Source organism: Podarcis tiliguerta, assembly GCF_965153285.1.
Source record: "Podarcis tiliguerta genome assembly, chromosome: 1".
NCBI classification, from domain to species: domain Eukaryota; kingdom Metazoa; phylum Chordata; class Lepidosauria; order Squamata; family Lacertidae; genus Podarcis; species Podarcis tiliguerta.
This window is the reverse complement of record NC_139534.1, coordinates 96,861,964-96,885,425: the sequence shown is the minus strand read 5'-3', so window position 1 is coordinate 96,885,425 and position 23,462 is coordinate 96,861,964. Positions and strand designations below refer to the sequence as shown.

Here is a 23,462-nt window from a genome sequence, read left to right as displayed (position 1 = left end):
GAAAGAAGATTCCACCTAAACATTAGGAAGAACTTCCTGACAGTAAGAGCTGTTCGACAGTGAAATTTGCTGCCAAGGAGTGTGGTGGAGTCTCCTTCTTTGGAGGTCTTTAAGCAGAGGCTTGACAACCATATGTCAGGAGTGCTCTGATGGTGTTTCCTGCTTGGCAGGGAGTTGGACTCGATGGCCCTTGTGGTCTCTTCCAACTCTATGATTCTATGATTCTATGATTCTATGCCTTCTGTAAATCTGGGACTGTCCCTGTAAAATTGGGAACATTGGAGGGTCTGATATTGGTGACTATAAGTAGGTGGAGAGGTATAGGACATTTTCAGGCATGGGTCCCCCAATGTAAAACTCCCTTCTTAGTATAGCTTGCCTGTTCTGTTCCTTTTTAATTTTCAGGAAAACAAGAATTTTAAATGTAATTTTAACTGAGAAGCCATTCTTTCTTGCAGTTTCTTTTATTATTAGTTTTTAATTTGCACTTTCATATTACTGTTTTATGCTGTATTTCTGTTATGCTGGCATACCAGAGTTATGCACCAAAGCTATGCACACATACATGAAAGTCCCGTTGAACCAATGAAGTTTAATTCCGAGTAGACATGAATAGGGCCTTTAGAGTGAATCGTGGGTTTTCTCCAGTCCTGTCCACCAACCACTTCAATCAGGTTTTATACCACATATAATTATCAGGCACTGCTGTTATTGTGCATCTGACAACAGGTGCTGTTGCAGGATTGGCGGGCTTAGGGCGCTACTAGATGGGTGTTTAATATGAGACAGTTGCCTCTCCTGTGTGCAAGGTCTGGGGTCTCTCTCTCTCTCTCTCTCTCTCTCTCTCTCTCTCTTTGCAGTGCCCATGCAACATCATTAGCATCAAAACACTAGTCCATATTCACCCATCCTCAGTCTTATTTGGATTTGTCCTCATCAGGAAAGATCTGATGAATGAATGAATGAATGAATGAATGAATAAATAAATAAATAAATAACTGTTGCCAACTATATCTGAATGACCCTTTGCAATATTAATAAGCACAAATAATGTGCACAATATCTGGAAACACACTCAGACCCTCCAAGTGTCCCTATTTTCCAGGGATGTCCCTGATGTAGAGAAGGCACCCTGGATTCTGATTTGATCCCGGAATGCCCCTCATTTCCTTAGAATGTCCCTATTTTCACTAGAGAAATGTTGGAGGGTATGGCGTTATCCAACCCCTGAGCTGTCTGAAGGCAATCCTATATAGGGAAGGTTTCTTTTTAATGTTTAATGTTTTATTAAGTTTTTATACATGTTGGAAGCTGCCCAGAGTGGCTGGGGCAACCTAGTCAGATGTGTGGGGTATAAATAGTGAAATTGTCATTATGGAATGGGATGTCCCTATTTTCATCAGAGAAATGTTGGAGGGTATGCACACTTAATTTGTGCTTTTGTGCTCCGGGTCAGTTTCTGATGCCCCAAGTTGTAACACATGCTGGTGCAGCAATCTTTGTGTTTAATCCAGGTGTTCCCAAGCTGTGGTCCTACCACCAGAGCTCCACAAAGTTCATTCAGCATTTCTGTCAAAATATAATTTAAAAATCATACAGCACCTAGCACAGTGCATTATAACTGCTACAACTGGCGGCGGGGGGGGGGGGAATGAAGTGGTCTAACAGGACCCTCAGCATTTTCAAGTGGTCTGAGGAGGGGGAAGGAGTTAGGGAACCACTGGTTTAAACCTACATGCTGATTTGCTTGTTCAGCAACTTATAAAATTTAGCCCATTTACTGAACTAGAGTAGAGTTCAGTAAATTTATAGAGTTTGCATTCTCAAACCGAAACCTGATCGAAGAAATAGATTACAAATGTCTCCAATTCTTGAAAAAGAAACCTTTTGTCTCTTTTACTTCTTGGTTTTAGGATGAGAAACCCTGTGTACTTAATGCAAGTGGCAGTAACATTTGATAAACAATATAAATAAAGTGATTCTATGAGTGAGGCTGTAACCTTATCCAGTCTTCGCTGCAAGTCTTCAGCCCCACTGAACTCGGAGTTACACACACGGAGTACAAGATTGCTCTGTAAGTAAACGCTGCTGCCTACAGTGATGCATCGTTGCTGGTGCTGCTACGTTTATGATATCATAGACTTCATTGCCTCTTTTGTGATGTCATAAATAAAGACACCATGAGGTCACGTGCCTTCTGATACCCAGGGAGAAGCCAATCCTGAGGTAAGGAATTGACAAAATTGTTTAAGGATTATTGAAAATATAAACCAAAATTGTTTCCTCGATAAATATAATTAGCTGCATATATTGCATTTTCGAGTGGAAGCAGCGATGTTGGGACCAGCTCTTTAAATAAAATAGGACCTCAGTGGTCTCCAGAGAGAACATGCATAAAGCAAAGTAAATGATTTTCTGTCAACACTAAGTAGACAGGTGCTTACATTGAACAGCATTCTAATATGTCTCTGAATATTTATGTCTTCTTTTTCAAATGCATTGCCCATGAATGTCATAGCTGTCAAACGTCTGTATACAAGAAGATAAAAAATGAAATTAATAAAAGGCAGATCAACACTTTGTTTGTTTAGAACACTTTTTCTCCCTGCTGCCTCTTCCTTTTTCTTTTTTTTAGGTTAGCAATATTTGGGTTTCTTAGTTTGTTACTCTGAAGGGGGAACATTTCCGACTATTCAATAACAACAAGGAAAGTACAGTTAGTGTGGTAAGCAAAGGATGCCTGTAGTGCTAAATTGGTATGATCCAAATTCTCTGGTTTGACAGGTTTGTCACTTATTTAGCAGATGGCAAAAATCTGTGGCATCTCACATCCATCTAGGACCTCATGTTAATTTTGTGATTTTACTTTGGGTTTGTTGTAATTCAGCCTTGTATTTAAGCACACTCACGATAGTCACTGGTGAAAAGAAATTGCATGCAAGTGAGTGTCTCTCCCCTCACCTAAATGAAGAAATCAGGTGAGCTGCTAGAGGAAGGAAGTTCTTACCTTTGCACCAGCTCTCTGCATCCCTTACCTGCCAACCCCAGCAGGCTAGCAGATATTTTTTTTTACAGGTTATTAACTTCTATGAGTTTGTTTTAAGGCCATTAGAATTGGATTACATATTTTATGTAAACTGATTTGAGTGTTTTGGAAAGGTAGCCTAGAAATGTTTAAAACCAACAAATAATATAATGCAGTCAACGCCCTAGATCTCTTGAACATCTAACTTCCTTGACAATAGTTAAGGATATATCACTACCTGCTCCTTGCTTCTGTTAGGGAAGGTGACAATAACCCCTCTGCTGGGGCTCGCTCACCAAAGAGCACTTGTCCCAGACTTGGGTCTTGGCTGCCAGGATTCCAACACAAAACCTCAAATGTTGCAACTTCCTCATGCAAGAGCTGCTCCATGCCCTTGATCATTTCCCTTGCCCTGTTCTGAACCTTTTCTAGCTCTGCAGTGTCCTTCTGGAGGCGAGGCAACCAGAATTGTACACAGTATTCCAGGTGTGGTTGCAAGCACTGAAATGACATTGCAGCCAATGCCTGCCTTATTTGAAAGCCAACTTGTTTGGCTTGGATGTAACTGAGAAACAGAGTTGGGATGTCAGCAATGTACTAATGACACCATTCTCCAAGGATTCTCCCAACAACTTTATGCAGATCATGATTATTTATTAAATTTGCAGATCCCAGGACGGTTCACAACACAAAGATACAATATATAAAAAGCCCCCCCCCCCAATACATAATAAAAACTACCCAAACCCTCCCTCTCCCCACAGCATATTTAAAAGGGTACCAGATGTCATCAGCCAAAGACCTGACTGAAGAGGAATGTTTTTTGCCTGATGTTAAGCAGCAGATATGGAGTTTGGAATAATTAAGTGAGAAAGATTTTTTTTTTGGGGGGGGGGGAGCAGGGCATGGTTGGTTACCTTCAGTTGGCTGCAGTGAGTTTTGTTTGTGTGTGGGGAGAGGGGTTGTTGGGTCAAGTTAGCCATATTGATTTGTATGCTGTCGGTGGGTTATTGTCTTGTTGCACTGTAATAAAAACAAATGAAATGAAATGAAATGAAAGTACACAGTATGCTTCATGCATAGTGGTTTTGGTAAAGTAACTACAGCCACAAACTGCCCACTCAAAATTGTGCTCCCAGCCCCACCGACATGACTGCAAAGTTTAGAAAATTGTTCCCATTGGTTCCAATGGGAACTTTTTTGAATAAGCTTCATAGCCATTCAGGGGGCAATAATTGGGGGAGGGGTGTGTGGCTGGGCTAGGAAGGAAAAAACCCTCTCCCTGTGCCCTGAAATCCTAATAATAATTGGGCACACATGCACATACACACAGAGCGGTAATTTAACAAAACTGAGACATATTTGTACCCGATGCATTAAGCAGAATGTGTAGTTTGTACTTGAATTCTCTGTCTGGACACAGTAGAGCACCTGGGGATTCTAGCACATGGGTCCGAAGAGCATCCTAGAAACAAAACAAAATTCGACTTCCAGTGTTGTTGTTTTTTAACTTTAGTCTTTGGCTAAATATGCTGTCACATTGGGACTGCTGAGTTTGCATTACCTACAGCCAAATACCAAACAAAGAGTAGTTTGTGTTCCGAAAGTGCTCCAAAGTTATACATGTTTATTTTTCATCCTTTTTCTTCACAACTACATGCCAAAAACTGGCTTCTGCATTAATAGGCACAGTGTAGTTTTTGAGGAAATTAGTCATAAGAACCCAAGGAACCTTCTGCTATTCAACACCGAGGAAACTACGGAAATGGAAATTCCATCAAAGAGCAGAAAGAAGGGAGAAGAGTCAGCTCAATGTTATTTGTCCACTTTTAAAAACATGTCTCTTTTGTATGTCCATCTTGGGCAAACAACAACAACAACAAAAACCCTTTGAATCCTGTATCACAGAAACTCCATGCAAAATATTCCCCAAACCCCATGTTCCTCTTTATTTGTGGCTATTGTGGTCCTTCCTAAATGTAACACTTCCCTGGCAGCAACAAGAACCTCTCCATCACAAGGCAATTGCTTCCACACTTATAAGCCTGAACAGCAGTTTCCAACCATGTTTTTATTTAAATAGAAGCAGGAAATAATAGCATAGAGTTTCAACTGATTTTGTAGAATGATCTGCATCTACAAACGGGAAAAGGCCAGCATAGGTTTCTGTTTTGTTTTTAATGAACGACAACAGATCTTGTGGCACCTTAAAATGCTAACAAATTTGTTGTGGCATAAGCTTAAGGAGCCCCAAGAGTCTTTGTTGTTTTTGCTGCAACAGAGTCACAGCGCTACCCCTTTGGTACTTTCCGTACTGAACCTAAGCTTAGACTTCGTAAGGAGAAATTGCTCCTAGGCACACAGTTGATATGCAGCCTCTGATTATTTGGATTGCTGTTTGTACAGCCAAAGGGAAAAGGCATAGACTGGGGCCAAGGGACTCTGTTTTCACTACCAAAATACCTGGGGGTGAAGGAAGGCCTTGTGAGTAAATTTGAGATCTTTTATTTTGTTTGTGGCAGAGCCAAATACTGCTGTCTGAAGCACACACACACACACACACAGAGAGAGAGAGAGAGAGAGAGAGAGAGAGAGGAGATTAGTCCTTCAACTGGTAGGTTCCCAGGGCATCAAACAAAGACTTAACTCTAAGAAAAAGTAGAAGTGTCCTGAGAACTTCTTGGATCTCAGCTCATGAATGACAGCTTGGGAGGGACAAAATTCTAAGTCAACTTGGAATTTTTTTTGTAGTAGGAAACAAGCAAATGCAATGCAATGCAATGCAATGCAATGCAATGCAATGCAATGCAATACAAACAAGTAGACTTAGTAACATGTATTGCAGGAACAGAGAGGATCATGCAGTTGTAACAGAGTGTTGCCATTGAGCCAGACTACCTGCAAGGGAGGAAGGATGAAAGGGTGTAGGCTGGTGGCTGAAGAAGAGCACCCACTGGTAGGGGGCACTAAGTGGTGGTGAGTGCTGGGTCTGAGGCCAACACTGGGTGAGTTTGTACTTGTATTTCATTTGAATGATTCCTTAGAACACCCACATGTGAGAGAATGACAACGCTGCTGCTAACTCGCACCACAACTATTTACCCGCTCCCCCCTTCTTAGAGGTTAAGGAAGATAAGAGAATAAATTGCAGAAAGCTTTGCATATCCAGTTCCCGTTCTGCCATTTTCTCTCTTCCTGAAGCTGGGATGATGAGATTCTAGGATTTTCAGTATAAATTGGCCAAGATGAAAAAGCAGATGTTGGCGATGTTTGGCTATGATTAGGACTGGCTTGTGAATTCTAAGGTTCATAAGTTCATTTCAATTCAGACAAACATCCACATGTTTTGTTGCTTATTCAAATGTAACTATTCCTCTTTAAGTTGGATATATGGCTGGAAACATCATACTTCTTGATACGAGCCATGTCAGTAACACTCTTGCGAAGAGAAGTTCATCTGCTTCTGATTAACAAAACCAGAAAATACAGAAATGCATAAAAATGAGAGACTTCTCTGGATGGGCCTTATTATTTAATCCCTTTTTTCAATGCGGCGGCATATATGATTTTCCTTTTGATCCAAAAAATATGGCTATAGTTTGCAAAATGTGTTTGCCATATTAGGAGAACTGAAATGTAGAGGTAATGGGAAGGGTTTCTTTCCTTCTTTCTTTTTTAAAAAGATCCCTATAGACTCTTTGCCACAAACAATCCCTTGCTGTTAAGTGTAAATAGAAAGCTTTTGTGTGGTTTCTAACAGAACACAGCATAAAAATTAGGATTCCATTCTGTTCTTTGTTTCTACAGTATGTAAAAGTAATTCAGCAGAAATACTGATAGCTTGTTCCAACCCTAGGTAAAATCCCATTTGGCCTGAGCAAATTCCCCTGCAGGTGAGTTTAAACCTAAATATAGGTTATGTGAAAATACTCTTAGATGATTATGTAAGAAGTTCTAGACATGGGTCTGCTGCCAAAAACACAGCATAGCTCTGTGCCTCATTCTCTCTCGAAAATATCTAGGTCTTAGTTTTACCCCTAAGATATAAAGAGGGAGCCTGTGTTGCCCAGATGTTGTCACACTGCCCACTCTCATCACGCCTGACTGTTGGTCATGCTGGCTGGAGCTGAAAGGAGTTGGAGTCCCACATCTGGAAGACCACAGGTTCTCCATCCCTGCCCTAAGATCTACTGCAACGTCTTGTTTGACGTGACACTGTCATAGTGTGGACATTGTCACACTGGAGGGAACCTCCCACGGTGATAGTTTCATGCAAAGAGGTGGACTGTAGAAGATGTTACAATGGACAACCAAGACGAGGACAGCCTTGTGTAGTGGCAACCATACTTTGTTCTTCACACTTGAAAAAGGGAGGTGAGAAATGCAGGCTTTCTTCTCTGTGCTGGCATATCGCTGGATAAGCTTGTTTCACTGACTTCTCATATATGTGTGTACAAGACTATGAGGAGTCTTGTATCTCGTTCAGAGGCCCTTGACTCTCTGACATGTGTGAGTCTCTCGCCCATGGCAACAGTGCCTGGGGGGGGGGGGACAGAAAGACGATGCCAGGGCAATATAAAGGCAAAGCTAAAATGATTGAGTCTAAGTGGCAGAACCTATATGTGTCTTTTAAGACATCTGACAGCCAAACTGCACATCCCAAGTTATACTCAGCCACATAATTAGAGATGACAGAGAAGTTCTTTAGAGCCAGTCTAAGAGATCAACTCTGAGGGATGGTAAAGCCCCTATCAAACAAGAGAGAAACTTTTAAAGCCCTCAAATTATTTGCCTTCTCAGATCAAAATCTGAGCCGAAGAATTCTGAGTGTCATACCTATTGGATATTCTGTGTGTGAGAGAATCATTTGTTCCCGAAACAGGGAAGAACAGAGAAGAAGTTTCAAGAAGCAGCGAAAGGCTGAGATTGTTTTGTCTATGCAAGGACATTTTCTGTGGGAACCGTTCTTTGGGCATGCGCAGTGTGACAGGAAGTACTGATATCAATGGTTCTGTGTAACTTGTTGCAACTTGTTGTGAGTCTCTTGCTTGTGTCTTGCGGTGAGAGAAGCAGAGAGAGAGAGTCTTGGACTCTTGTTGGACTCTAAGCATGCCTTGACCATGACAGTCTGTATATATTTGCTACCAATATGCTTTTGTGCCTGTCAAGTAAACCTCTACACTTGACTGAATCTTCATGGTGTCCATGAGTGTTTATTGCCTACTGCGTGTACCTTCAACCCCAAAGACCCTTCCAAGGAAGGAGCTGCATTGAGATGTAACTATGCTGAGTAGGGATACTGGCACACACACACAGCAAAAGTGATGCCAGACCCAATCCTTCTAAATCACCCATCAGAGGTTGATGGATTGATCCAGCAATACCACTCCCTGTTTGCTAGTCCTCACTATTCCCCACAAACCCCCACCTTGCTCACCCATGACCTCCAAAACACACTCTCCCCCCATACTTACATGAAAAGCAGTAATTGTGGGAATAGCTCTTGGTAGTGAATGGTGAGAGGAAGTAGATTTCTTTCCTTCCCACCCTTTTTATTTGTTGCCCTTATGCTCCTGATTGTACAGTACACAGGAAAACCTTCTGAGGACCATGGAATAGCTCCATAGTTCCTAGACCTTGGGTTCTAGGGTACTGTTACCAGTACATGAGAGGTGCAGAGAGTGGGGGGGGGGAGAACAAACCTACCTTTTTGCTCTACGTGCTCCTAGCAAAACAACAACAAACAAACCTATGGTCACGTAAAGCATACTCAATAAACACACAAGACGTAACCGGCTGTGTTCTTAGATAAATAAGGTATACTATTCATAGTATCAAATCATAAATTTCAACAGAAGTAACGCATAAAAGTTCAACAAACGAACAAAGCAGAAGACCCAGTGAATCAGATCATTCTCCAGTCAGTTCATGCATAAGGTCAATCTGTATAATAGTGTCTATTCCACCTGTCTGTTCATAAGGTCCTAACAAACCACATGTTGTTTTACAGTTCCACAGAATCCTTTCGCAGCCACTGATTTCAGGGAAGGGAGAATGCGTTTTCCAAGCTCAAGAAAATTATCTCAATTTTCCTCATTCCCCCACCTCTGTAATCCCCCCCCCCCCGAGTTAATCTAGTGAGAGATTTGGGGAGCTCACTCAGCTTTACACACATTGCACCTCCTTCCAATGGCTTCTATTGTTGGTAGGCATCATTATGGCTGTACTTCCATTGGGAAACCACATATTGTGAAACTATGTGTGATGGCAGAGAGACTTCTGATCTACAGTACTTTATTTTTATTTTATTAAATTTCTATGCTGCTTTTCATTCACGGATCATAGCGCTCCATACCAAGGGTCATATTCAGATGTAAAACAGCCAGGGTTTGGTGTGCTTTATTAATTTTTATTTATTTCAAAAAATTTATATACCACTTGATAAAGCGGTTTGTAAACTGTGTTATCATTAAACTGCTAGTACCTTCAAAACCAATATTTGTCTTAAAAAATTAATTTCAGTCTCTATATTGTAGGAGTCAGAGGAGTGAAAGAGAGAGAGAGAGTGTGTGTGTGTGTGTGTGTGTGTGCGTGTGTCCCCGACTAGTGTAAAATACAAATGTGCTGAAAGGAAGCAAAGTTTGCAAAATTTAGGAAATACTATAATTAATGCTGTCCCACCAGGGATCATGATGCAGTCTGTGTTTCGTCTTTCGTAAGACACCTTCTCTCTTCTGTGCACAGGAAGGACAAACAGGGAAGCAGGAGGTTGCACGGGCAACTATAAATCTGACATTTCCTGACTCAATCTGCAACCTAAACAACATCCTTTTAAAATAGGTGTGGAGCGTTTTATTTAGCAGTAATAATATGTACAGCTTCCCCCTCCCCCCCCCCCCGTTTTAATGGAACTCTGCCAGTTAATACCAGCTGATATGCCGGTCTTTTGATTTCTATTCCCAGAGGCCTCAACTATACACCAAAATTACTTCACCTGCCCCTGAACTGTGGACATTTCTGGTGTTGAATGAACATGGCACCTCTTTAACAGAGCATTTTGATGAATGTGGTCTATATGCTGTTCAATAGGTCAGGGGAGGAAAAGGAAGAGACGAGGTAGCCAAAACTACAGGGAAAATGTTATTACGTAGAATAGATCAACTCAGATTGGAATTCGTCCAGCATGCTGGGGACGGAGGCTGTTAAAACTATTAGCCGAATTGGTAAACTTCAGAAGTTGTAACATTATGTTGTTTATGTGCAGCCAGTTTTTAAACCATCATGTCCTTTCTTGTGCCCCTTTCTTCTATTGATGCTAAGTATTGTCCTTTGGTTTTGAAAGGTTTTCTTTAAGCTGTTTCTTTTTCCTGAAGAGTCAGCTTCCTCTCCTTATGGAAGAATTTAGCTCTCCTCCTTCACTGGTATAGTTACCTTTGCCTTTTACAATTTGTTTATCCAGTGCATATAATAAACACGGACTTCATGGCTTTGTGATATGAGTCAATGCACTGCAGCAGCAGTTCATGGGCTCTAGCATTCAACATGTTAAGCTAAAACTGACTAAAAGTTTGAAACTTGGCATTCATCCATACTTTAATATGGTGTCCATAAGCAATGCCCCTTCAAGGGCCAGCAAGGACAGTTAAGCCTAAAATTGCACATTTAAACAATTTTGGTATGGATCACAATAAGCAATGCTGCCTGGGCTGAGAGTGACATGTGTGCATTTTTGTTCTTTGCTCACTTTATGCTTCAAGCCCGCGATGAACCTCTTGGTCCGCTGCTATCTTTACACCACAGCCTTCAGCCTGCTATGCACCACCTCCTCCTATCTGTATCCTGTTACAGTGATACCTCGGGTTAAGTACTTAATTCATTCCGGAAGTCTGTTCTTAACCTGAACTGTTCTTAACCTGAAGCACCACTTTAGCTAATGGGGCCACCTGCTGCCGCCGCGCTGCTAGAGCATGATTTCTGTTCTCATCCTGAAGCAAAGGTCTTAACCTGAAGCACTATTTCTGGGTTAGCAGAGTCTGTAACCTGAAGCATATGTAACCTGAAGCGTATGTAACCTGAGGTACCACTGTACTCTCAGCTGCCGCTCTTGTGCTCCACACATTGTAAAAGAGTCGAGATACAGGGCTGTGCTGAGTCCTCCTTTAGGAATGGTTTTGTGTTGCCTTCAGGGGCGTTTTCTACGGAAGAAGGTGCAGAAAGGGAAGGTGTTGGCCACAGAACAAGAATTCTGCTTTGGGTGGTTTGTGGTGCACAAAACAAAGTACCCATTCTCTACAATACAATATCAGGCCCATGAACAAGGAAACACCTTGTCCACCTTGTTCATCTCTGGGAAAGACAAAAAGTGAGATTGGGATGCATGGAACATCACAGAAGCACCAACATGGATGCTTGACAATACTATGATGCCTCTTGAAAGGTCTGTAGTCCTTCTGCATGATAGAACCAATGGATTGTGCAAAGTCAATGAGGCAAGGCACCATCTGTTTTCAAGAAGGTCACAATCCCCAGAGACTATTCCGCAGGTGGCTCTCAGATAGCACACACTGCATACAATCTGTTGAAGAGATCTATGTTACCAAGTCTTGCAGTCTGGGGTTGGGAAGGGAAAGATGGATCTCAGGGGCTGGCAACCAAAGTGGACAATTCTTGACCAAGCTCAGAAAAGGTGGTATGAACTAATATTTCTTTATATATTGCTTGATTGTAATAAAACCTCTAAGCAGTTTATGATAAATATTAACATTATCAATAAAAGCAGGTAAACATAATTAAAAACGGAGGTAATTAAAATTAGCAGCAAAAAAGATTAAAACACTTAATCTGCATGTCTGGATAGACTTGCCTAAAACACTAATAATAATAATCATAATAATAATAATAATTTATACCTCTCTCATCTGGTTGGGTTTCCTCAGCCACTCTGGGCAGCTTCCAACAAAATATTAAAAATACAATGAAACATCAAACATTAAAAACTTCTCTAAACAGGACTGCCTTCAGATGTTTTCTCAAAGTCAGATAGTTGTTTATTTCCTTGACAAGCCCTCTACCTGGTTCCCTGTAACCTCACTTCTCACAGTGAGGGAACCTCCAGAAGGCCCTCAGAACTGGACCACTGTGTCTGTGCTGAATGATGGGGGTGGAGACGCTCCTTCAGGTATACTTAAAATACTTTAAGCAGACACCAAAATGATGAAAGCAAAGGCACCTACCTGGTGTAACCAGGCAGGGAGTTTCAAAGAGTAGGTGCAACCACACTAAAATGTGTATTTTTGGCTCCCGAAATGGGCCCAGTTCTACAGATCGAAGTGCTCAGGTGTGCATAGGTAAGACTATCTCACAAGTAAACTTAACCAAGCTATTAAGGGCTTCATATACTATAGGTAACATCTTGAACTTGGCCCAGTGCAGCTCTCAGATCAGAGGTGTTATATGCTGACAGGGTTTCCTGTTGGCAACTGTGCTGCAGGATTCTATACTAACTGCAGCATCCAGATCAAGCACAAAGGTAGCTCCACGCAGAGCGCATTACAGTAATCCAATCTGGATGCTATAACGGCAGGAATAAGTGCTACAAGGCCAGTCTTAATTGCACTGCTCTTTATCACTGTGAACGAAACCATTTTCAGGAATGATTCAAGTTGAATCCACAGCAGCTACACATTCTTCACAAGAGTGCACATTTGGCATAAACAGAACACATTTCTAGGTTTCTAGTCGATAAAATAGGTACATGACTATATTTATATCATATTACACGGTATCGATCTATACACACAAACAAGAGGTTGTAAATTTATTTTTGGATTATGAATCTTTGGTATTAATATTAGCTTGGTGTTTAATATAAACTGGTTTTTCAGAAACAGTAGCCAACCCGGTTTAGCCATTTGTGCATATTTATTGTCTATGCACATCCATTTTGTATTTGTCATCCAAATATTTTCAGTCATGACCGATCACTGTTGGAGACATGTTCTTGGCACAGGGGATATTTGTTTATAAGTGAATTAAAACTCATATATGTCATGGTGGATCCATATCAGGAAATGTTTGGGCATTATCACGGCATGTCCATGATGCCCTATTTGATCAGAAATCCCAGCTGATCAGCTGCACAATATGTGCTAAATACAGACCAGCATTAGGATCCCACACTAGGAAGCAGTCGTTGACCTTGCTGTGCTGTGGTACAGGAGGGCCGTGCAAAAACTATTGCATCATACCATGAAAGCAAGTCATGTTGATTTCAGAGGTTTATAAATCTGGTTGTCACCAATTGCTTTGGCATTTGAGTACCTATGGACCTAACACTGTGATCTGAAAGAAACATCTGCGACCAAGAAAAGCCCAGTTTAGCTGAAATGGAAAATCTGTGGCTGATCTACAGACAGCAGATAGGGACTAATAAAATGGAGAATTTTGAGAGATCATTTGCTCACAACTCTGGTTTAGGATTAAATGTGTGCTGTTTAGGAGAAGGGGAGAAATGTGGATTGCTGTGCATTTTCATGTAAACGTACTGAATTTGAACTTAATGAAGCAATATGCAAAGCGAAACAAAATTCTCTGAATTTCTGACTGCTGTTCTGCTGCCAAAAATGTGTACCAGAATGAGTATATTAGAAGAAAGCATGCATACCAATGCATATATAAGGGAAAATAACACACAAAACTGCATTATATTTGACAAAAATGTGCATGGTAAGAGGAATAGACACTAAATTGATGAATTTTCATGAGCAGTTAAAACATTGTAAACTGATGCAGAAATGTGGAAAACTGAACTTAAGGTTTGGAAACTGAGAAACTAGAACTGAAAGATTTGTCCATCTCCAGCTGACACTTATGGTATATTGGAGGCATCTTATGTTTTCAGCAGATCTGGCTTAGAAACATATATTTATATAGTGAATTTCAACTTAAACAAAGTATGAGTTTTATGACATCTAAGAATATAGTGAAAATATTGGAATCTATGAGAAGGATTAAAGTTGCCTAAGAAACAGGGCTGAAATTACACATTTTGTTAGCTCAGTCATCTTTAAGGTCTTCTGGTTTTGCCCAACCATCTCCTGCCCCTACGGCTGATAGTAAATATGAAGATTAACATTAATGCATTAATACAAATCAAAGGAACCCCCCCCCCCCAGTCTCATAAATATAGTATGATAGTTTTGTGACTGCCCTTTCTAGCATTTGTAAAACAACCAGACAAATCTAAATGATTTTAGCAAAGGTATTTCAGATGTAATATTTCTGTATGGATGTAATATTTCTGTATGGATAATACCTGCTCGTTTTGTAATTATCATCAGATAATATGAAAATTACATTTTAAGAAACTCAACATGTTCTCAGTAAAAGGGCTGAATAAGGATGGGGTTTTTTTTTTAAAAAAAAATATCTTGACATCAAGCTAATTTGCATGGATTTTGTCTAATTCTCATCTTAAATCTCCCTCACCTGTTTCTGCTAAAAATATTCACCATGCTCTCATATTATATGCTTATTATTCTTATAATATTATATGCGTATTATACACATACACACCAGTTTTCCTAAAATAACAATCACATTAAGAGATACAACAATGCAGATATCTTTTTTAAAATACTTAATTATGCTGTGGAAATATAGCAGAGCATGGGGCATTGCTCTTTTATATGTATTATATGTATAAGTATAATATATGTAATTTTGCATAGTTAGATTTTTTTTAAACCCCACAGCCAACAATGTACAAGTGGCTCCACATAAGTGGGTCCTTGAATAGTGATGATGATGATGATGATGATGATGATGATGATATTGTTGTTGTTGTTGTTGTTGTTGTTGTTGTTGTTATCCCCAAGTATTGGCCATGCTGGCTGGGGCGGATGGAAGTTGGAGTCTAACAACATCTACAGGGCACTGGGTTGGGGAATGCTGCTTTGAATGATATCACAAGTCATTATGGGACTTGGATGCCATCACTGAAAGAAAAGAAGCTTGTGTTGTTAAAAATTTAACAGGAAGTTTCCCTAAAGAAGAGTATACCAGAGACTCCTGTTCCAAGTATAGTAAGAAAATGGTAGGAGGATATCTTGGAACACAGTTGCTAGTTCCATTAATTCATTTATGTTGCTAGGCCTAGTTTACTTTTCAGTTTACTTTTCCTTAGGACTATTCTTTTAAAAATGCAGTACTTGTATCCTGGAAAGGTAGCAAACTAACATTGGACTTCCAGTTGGTAGAGCTAAAACCATATACCTTATACTCTTTCCTGCAATGTATAGGTGGGGCAAAATAATTGTCACCTGAACTAGTGGTGTTTGCAGTTCCATGTTCTGAAATATGATGAAAGAGCCATCTAGAGACCTGCTCCTAGGCTCATAAAAGAAATCCAGCTTCATGGAGCTTGGCTCCTTCAGTCTTAAAAGAAATCCCAATCACAAGTATTAGCTCCATTTCTCAGAAAATGGGCCAGGTGGCTGGGATTTCTAGGAGTCCTGGGGGATTGTAAGTCATCTGTAGCAACTAGGGAAAAGCATTGAGTCAGTGATCCATTTGGGACAAGAGAGTTCCCCCAGCCTGATAAGATGTGTCCCTCTTATTTGGTATAGAGCAGCAAGCAGTGGCTAACATGTAGTGCTTGTTAGTCATATGCTCATTTTAGAAATTACTACTATTTCTGAAGTGCTGTACAGGGAAAATAGCAGCAGATTGCTTAGCAATTTCTAAAAGAAAATCATGCAGTTAAAAATGAAACCTGAAAAGCAAAACGTATTATCTATTTAGTAAGTATTCCTGATTGTGCCCGTAGATGAAAAACCATTCAACTACAGTAACCAGCTGGCAAAACTCTGTATTTAATACTCTATAAAAAGTATCAAATGTCTCACAGACTGGATCTTCCACTAAGTAAGTAAATGAATTTATATTTTCTCCCCATCTGCTTTATTTAACCCAAATGGCCATAACGTTTCAGTTGACCAGTCAGTCCAGCACTGCTCAGAAGAGCACTTTGAATTTCTTTCTTATTGAAATCAATGCAGTCTTTAATAGTGAATGCTATCTCTGAAAAAATTTGATATTGGATTGTATCCAAAGTTAGCCATTCTCAGAGTGGACCCATTCAAATTAATGGACATGGCTAATTTAGGTCTATTAATCTCAGTGGGACTGCTTTAACTTAGTTGGATATAGCCATTGACACCCTCGTTTGACATTTCCACGCAAAGTGTTAGTGAGAGGAGCATGTAATAACCACCATTTTAAAAAAATCCATTGAAAATATACATCTCTGTTTGAACAATGTAGGATAGCAGTAATGCAGAAAGGCAGTAATTCTTCCAAATATTGGAGACCACAGGAAGGGAGAGTGCCGTTGTGCTCAGATCATGCATATAAATGGCCTCTGTCCAGTATACCGGAAGGAGCGTCTCCACCCCCATCGTTCTGCCCGGATACTGAGGTCCAGTGCCAAGGGCCTTCTGGCAGTTCCCTTGCTGCGAGAAGTGAAGTTACAGGGAACCAGGCAGAGGGCCTTCTGGGTAGTGGCACCCGCCTTTGGAACGCCCTCCCAAATGTCAAAGAGAAAAACAACTACCAGACTTTTAGAAGACATCTGAAGGCAGCCCTCTTTAGGGAAGCTTTTAATGTTCAATAGGTTATTGTATTTTAGTGTTCTGTTGGAAGCCACCCAGAGTGGCTGGGGAAACCCAGCCAGATGGGCAGGGTATAAATAATAAAATAATTATTATTATTATTATTATTATTATTATTATTATGCATCTAGTTGCCCACCCTGAGAACAGGATGCTGGACTAGATGGGCCATTGGCCTGATCCAGCCGGCTCATCTTAAGTTCTTATGTTAAGTAATTTTCAACTACACAGTCCATTAAGAAATGGTTGGGGTGTCAAGATTTTCATTCTCTCCCGTATTGCAGTGTGTGTGTGTGTGACTACTAGATCACATGCTCTGTGTGTTGGCATTCCATTCTTTGGAAGCATGGGAATGGAAGGAACTGTGCGCCACTTCCGTCTTCTTTGTCCTTTGTTCTGTTCTGTTGTTCTGTCTCGGAGGAGAAGAGACACGCCATAATGGCTCTGTTCTTTATTTCGATCCTGTAAATAAATCACCACACCCAGATACTACATATCCTCAGTCTCAGCTTCTGCTAAGCTCTGGTGCTTGCTTGAATGTCTGTAAGAGTGAATGCTGTGTTATGCTTTCTGGACCGGTGCCGGGAGAAGGCTGTCTCCCACTGAGAAGCACCAACATGGATGGGTGGGTGGGTGGGAATATTGGAATTTGCCTCAGTGGACAAGCTGATATGCTACCTCAGAATGCAAAGCAAAGACAAGATACTTTTTTTGTAAGATAGTTTATTAATTATAGTTGCAGAAAAAGGCTTGTACCAAACACAGGATATGGATTTGGAATTCTTAAAAAAAAAACTACTTAAGATGTAAATGTGGCTAATAGATAATATACTTCTAGGAATACCCTTATGTTTTCACAAATGAAGTATAAATTCTCATTAGAATATGTTGAATTGTTACCTTGGGTTAAATACTTAATTTGTTCTGGAGGTTGGTACTTAACCTGAAACTGTTCTTATCCTGAAGCACCACTTTAGCTAATGGGACCTCCTGCTGCTGCTGCGCCGCTGGAGCACGATTTCTGTTCTCATCCTGAAGCAAAGTTCTTAACCTGAAGCACTATTTCTGGGTTAGCGGAGTCTGTAACCTGAAGCGTATGTAACCTGAAGCGTATGTAACCCGAGGTACCACTGTATTATGAGATTTTACGCTCAAAAGTACAACCAACATTTCAATCCAATGCTTGTAGGTCAAAACTGTAGGTCAAAAATGTACATGTGTAGGCCATATCAAGACACACTTCTTTGAAGTCCCTCAGCCCCACTTACCTCACAGAGTGTTTGTTGTGGGGGAGGAGGGGAAAGGAGAATATTAGCCGCTTTGAGACTCCTTCGGGTAGTGATAAATCTGGATATCAAATCCAAACTCCTCCTCCTCCTCCTCTTCTTCTTCTTCTTCTTCTTCTTCTTCTTCTTCTTCAACTGCAGCCTAAGCTGAACAGGATCCAGTAGGTTCTCTCTGCGATCTTGGTGTTATCAGCGCCATGCTCTAACCAACTGAGCTGTCCAGCTGTTCGCAGTGTTGCATGACATGGTGATGCCTTTGATCCATGCTAACTAAGGATGTTTCTACATATGCCTGGGAAGATGCAGAATCTGCCTCAGACCAGTAATCTAGACTGTAGACCATGGCAGAAGGTTTAGAATGGAAAATATTGGAAAGCCCCCAAACTTTCTGCAGAGCAGCACTGCTGGTTTTGCCCAACAATAGTTAATGTCCTTGGCTGTGTATAACAGAGGCAACCTGAAGGCTATTGAACGCATGCTATGGGAACCTACAGGTATGTGTTTTAAAATAAATTTGTGTACATTGCTTCTTTTTAAACAGCTGTGTATTTCCAGATAAAAGCCACACACACCCATCCAGTCAAGCCTGCATACTTTTCATTATCTGCCTAAAACACTAACAAAATAATGTATCTTCTCCTCAGGACTTATATTGATTCATCCTGCTGTGAATACAAATTATGGGGCTTGACAATAAGATAATAAAACCGAGAGAGAGAGAGAGAGAGAGAGAGAGAGGGAGAGGGAGGGGATGAGGAGGAGGAGGAGGAGGAGGAGGAGGAGGAAAGTAGCATATATATATATATATATATATATATATATATATATACACACACACATACATATTCTTTGTTTGCAAATGTGGAGCATTAATTGCATTCCTGTGCGGCAATCTGGACTGAGCTTCTGCTAGGCAAATTAGATATAAACTGAAGGTGAGGGCAAAAGGGTCACCACAGCAAGGGAGCATCGAGTGACAGGCACAGGGACCTCCGATGCATGGCTTGCAGAGCAGATGTTCACAAGGATGCAGTGATTATTGAACTGGTAATAAAAAAGCATCAGCTTACAGGCAGCCACGATGGATGCTGGTAATTATAAAGCATCCCCTGGGAGGAAAATGACACAAGTCAGCCGCATCTCTGCAATCACAGGGGCATAATTAAAGCTCCAGTAACAGTTGTTAATAGGGTGCAAATAAAACAGGGGGAAAATTTGAACGCAGTCTTTTTTTAGACAGACGGCAAAGGGCAATGTAATTACAGGGACTGCACATTTTATAATTTTACTATAGGTAGTAAAACAAAGAGTTTTAATATATATTATGGATACGGCGATAGCAACACGTACAAACACACACATGCACAGTGTATAAACAATGCCAAAAGCATTTTGCTCTATGTCGTTTGGATGTAGAGAACAGATTTTTAAACAGAATGTTTATGTTTTTAATTCTTAGAATGAACTAAACAAAAACATAAAGAAAATAGAACATTCATAAATATTTGGCCGTTGTATCTTCCAAGGAAGATCCATAAAGGTGCAATGTGCCAAGAGACATGAGCGCTGGCCATATAAATGAGCAGCCTTTGCTTAGGCCTTATTTAAATACGAGGCAGAGAAGGCAGGAAGACTATACCCATTGCACAAGCCCCATTTAATCAATTGCTTTGCCTGTGGGTGCACTGCTGCTCATAGCCAGGGTGGGCTGTGGCAACAGAAATTATTGATAGCATGGGATGGCGTGTATGATATCATTTTTAATGTAAATAAATCATTTTCTAACTTACCTCAAGTTAGAAAAGGTGGTGGTTCCTCCTTCATGAGAAGTTTTTAGTGGCCACCTTTCAGTGATGCTGTAGTAGTGGGTTTTCTGCATCAACAGGGCTTGAATTCGATCATAGAATAATAGAATTGTAGAGTTGGAAGGTACCCTGAGGGTCATCTAGTCCAACCCCCTGCAATGCAGGAATCTTAACTAAAGTATCCATAACAGATGGCAATCCAAGCTCTGCTTAAAAACCTCCAAGGAAGGAGAGTCCACCACTTCTCATGGGAGTCTGTTCCACTGTCAAACAGCTCTTACCATCAGAAAGTTCTTCCTGATGTTTTGTTGGAATCTCCCTATTTGTAACTTGAATCCGTTGGTTAGGGTCCTGCCCTACAGATCAGGAGAAAACATGCTCGCACCATCTTTCTTGTGACAGCCCTTCAGGTATCTGAAGATGGCTATCCTATCTCCTCTCAGTCTCCTCTTTTCCAGGTGAAACATACCAAACACCCTCACTTATTCCTCATAAAGCTTTCTTTCCAGACCCTTGATCATTTTTGTTGGCCTCCTCTGCACACCTTCAGTGTCAATATACTTCTTAAATTGTGGCACCCCAAACTGGACACAATACTCCAGGTGTGGTCTGACCAAAGCAGAACAGAGTGGGGCTATTAATTCCCTTCATCTGGACACTATACCTCCGTTGATGCAATTTAGAATAACATTAACTCTCTCTTTTTGCTGCTGGATCACACTATTGACTCATGTTAAGCTTGTGGTCCACTAAGACACCTAGATCCTTTTCATATGTACTACTAAGCAAGCCAGGTGTCCCCCATCTTATATTTGTGCAGCTGGTTCTTCCTACCTAAGTACAGAAATTTACATTTGTCTCTATTGAAATTCATTTTGTTAGTTTTAGCCCAGTTCTCCAATCTGTTAAGGCCATTTTGAATCCAGATTCTGTCCTCTGTGGCATTAGCTACCCGTCCCAGTTTGGTGTCATCTGCAGATTTGATGATCATCCCCTCAATTCCTTCGTCCAAGTCATTTATAAAGATGTTGGACTACAATGGGCCTAGGACAGAACCCTGCAGCACCCCACTTGTCACGTTTTCTTTTTGTATCTTGGGCTGCAGCTCCCTCCTTGCATTGTTTACTCTGTTATCATCAGGTTGGGCACTGCTTTCCTTTTTGGTGAAGAAAGGGGGAAAGTAGGTGTTGACCAGTTCTGTTTTCTCTCTGTCACCCTATAGCATTTCTCCATCATCTCCACGCAAAGGACCTAGTACTTGCTTGTTCTTACTCTTGCTTCAAACATAGTTGAAGAAAACTTGTCAATTATTTTAAACCTCTCTTGCAAACCTGAGTTCCGCCTGAGCTTTAGCTTTTCTGACCTTGCTGCAACTGTTAGATAATGACTGTGGTGTCTTTAGGGTATATGGTTTTATTAACACATATCCACAACCTGAGTATATGATGGATGGTCTCACAGAAGATCTTGCTTCCTCATTCAGTTCCTATGGGATCCCTAGTCCAGCTCACAGCAGGACATATCTGTCCCCAGCTTCTTCCAGCCTGCTCTCTCACACAACTCTCCATCCCAGCCTCCCTTTAGTCTTTTGTTCTCCATCACTTAGTTGTAGCTATTACAACCTTGCTCATTATTTTAGGTGCTGATGAGGCACTGACTGGATATTGTTTCTGTATGGTCCTTGAAGGATCACTAGCTCCTGATACAGGGAGTCAGAGTTCTGAATATGCAGATTGAACCTAAAACTTACTTTCCTTTGATTGACATTTTCTCCTGGATACCATCTGTTTTTGTGAAGGGGATGGTGATTAAGACCTTGGGAAGGTCTCACAGTATGGAATTCACTTCTCCTTGACACTCGGCTGATTAAAGCCATTGTCCCACATATGTTTTGAGTGTGTCCTGCTACTTTCAGAGCAGAGTGACTACTAAATTGGTCTGGACATTGCCAAAGCATGTCATTTTGCCCATTTCCCATTAGCATTGGTTGCTATTCAAGATCAACGTATGAGTGAAGACAATGATAGTAGATAAAGAGGAAGCTCACCCGTGACAGTTTCAGAATCACTATCTAGCATTTCTTTCCATTTGTTACATGCAAAGTCAAGCAGTCTTGAAAGCTGTGATATCTCCAATAAGGAAAATGGAATTTATAGCAGTTAAGACTCTCATCACTGAACAACTCACATGAAAATATCCATTGCAGGCAGAAGAAAACACCCATAACCTCTTCACCCCACACCCAGAGTCAAAGGTGTTGCTCATGTTAGGGTTCTCCTTCCTGAAGACGAATGAAGAGATAGCTGAATTTTCTCAGTGACATCTAATTTTATCATCCGGTTGATTTCAGCATCTCCTTGGTTCCCTAGTGCTAATGGGGCTTAAATGGCACATATATTTTTGGCAGCACATTTGGATCTATATTACATGATGTATTATATCCATAATGTATCCAAGCTCATTAAACACCTCATCAAATTCTTTAAGAATATCTTCTCCATTCTATTCAGGAGACATGTTATATATTCATTTGACCATTTCCAGTCTGCCCTTCAACCTAAGCAAACATGAAACTTCCTTTCCCAATATTTCACATACCACTGAGTGATATCAGTTCTTATATAAATATGCTATTAGAATTTTGCTAGTGGTCACATTCGGAACCTCCTGCACGAAATAAGTTTAGTTTTATAAGTGAGGCACATAGGAGTAACTAATCTTCATTACAGTCTGCTTTCGTTCAGTTTTGAAATTCACATTTCCTCTGTATCTGGTTTCACATGCTAATTCCAAGTTCCTAGATTCATTCTGCATATTTGTTGAAACCTAATAAAAATAATATCTCTGCCTCATCATCACCACAATTATCTTCAGTGGACTGTGCTTGATTTTTCTTTTTTGTGCTTTTGCAGAAGTAAATTGTGAAATGGTTGCTTTATAAAGGAAATCACTTTATAACTTGTACTGGGTATCCTATTTGCAGCATGCACAATTCTTTTGCATTCATCCACTTGCCTTCTCCGTAGTGAAGTCAGGTTAATTTTCAGAAGGACCACTCCTGATCAGGTTATCAACTGCACAAGAATTCTGATATGTAACTTTCTAATTTCATGAGTACCAGTCTCAGCTGGCACTATTTTTTATTTTATTTTTGGAGACAAATATAAAACTAGATGTATTCAGTTTTATCAACTGTTTTGGATGGTAAATCTAGTAAATTGAGTGGTAAATCTGTATTGCTTCTGGGCTTGTAAAAAGGGATGCAGATGGGATATTTAATCATCACCAGTATGAGGGGGCAGGATAGCAGTGACCCTTGATACTTGTATAGCCCTGATCCAGCTAAAATCTGGTTTGACTAAACACAATGGAAAACCATGGGACTAGAGTTATTTGCAATGAATTTATTTCATTGGTCTCAATGGGACATAGTCCGCACTTTGGATATCCAAAGCATCATCATCACCAGCCTTCAGCTGGCTTGCCTTCAGGACAGAAGCTTCTAAAGAATTATTTTATTGATCACATCTCCAAAACTCTGCTTTTGTGTGGCTTCACCAAAAAAAATGGGAATCCCTTGAACAGATAAGAGTTACTAAAGTATAATCACATGGCAACATGTGGTTACTTACCAATCTTTCTGGATGGGGAGAGATGCTCAGTCCTCTCAGGACTA

General features: G+C 40.5%; 1 protein-coding gene and 2 long non-coding RNA genes across 8 annotated transcripts in view; 2 read left to right on the top strand and 1 right to left on the bottom strand.

Moving 5' to 3' along the window:
• Positions 1 to 1,269: 1,269 nt before the first annotated feature.
• LOC310683593 (uncharacterized protein) overlaps positions 1,270 to 23,462 on the bottom strand; it is a 45,678-nt gene continuing 23,485 nt past the window's right edge. Inside the window, exons 3-6 of one of the 6 annotated variants that reach the window (XR_014514431.1) lie at positions 4,394 to 4,490; positions 3,264 to 3,526; positions 2,445 to 2,529; positions 1,270 to 1,569 (exon numbers count right to left, since the gene is read on the bottom strand). Coding sequence is in view for 2 of the 6 variants with exons in the window: in XM_083453636.1 (XP_083309762.1) it covers positions 3,396 to 3,526; positions 4,394 to 4,490 (228 nt within the window). In the remaining 4 variants the exon portion in view is untranslated. Of the gene's footprint in view, positions 1,570 to 2,241; positions 3,527 to 3,742; positions 4,049 to 4,393; positions 4,491 to 23,462 lie in introns of those variants that run through there. The other 5 variants (XR_014514432.1, XR_014514430.1, XR_014514433.1 and 2 more) reach the window with 5 other exon arrangements.
• Positions 2,190 to 8,415, top strand: LOC310683739. Its single transcript, XR_014514511.1, has 3 exons — positions 2,190 to 2,226; positions 6,882 to 6,918; positions 7,908 to 8,415. It is a non-coding gene; the product is annotated as an uncharacterized lncRNA (long non-coding RNA).
• The window catches only part of LOC310683752, a 66,682-nt gene continuing 61,367 nt past the window's right edge, over positions 18,148 to 23,462 (top strand). Inside the window, exon 1 of the long non-coding RNA XR_014514514.1 lies at positions 18,148 to 18,475. This is a non-coding gene — a long non-coding RNA (uncharacterized lncRNA). The remainder of the gene's footprint in view (positions 18,476 to 23,462) is intronic.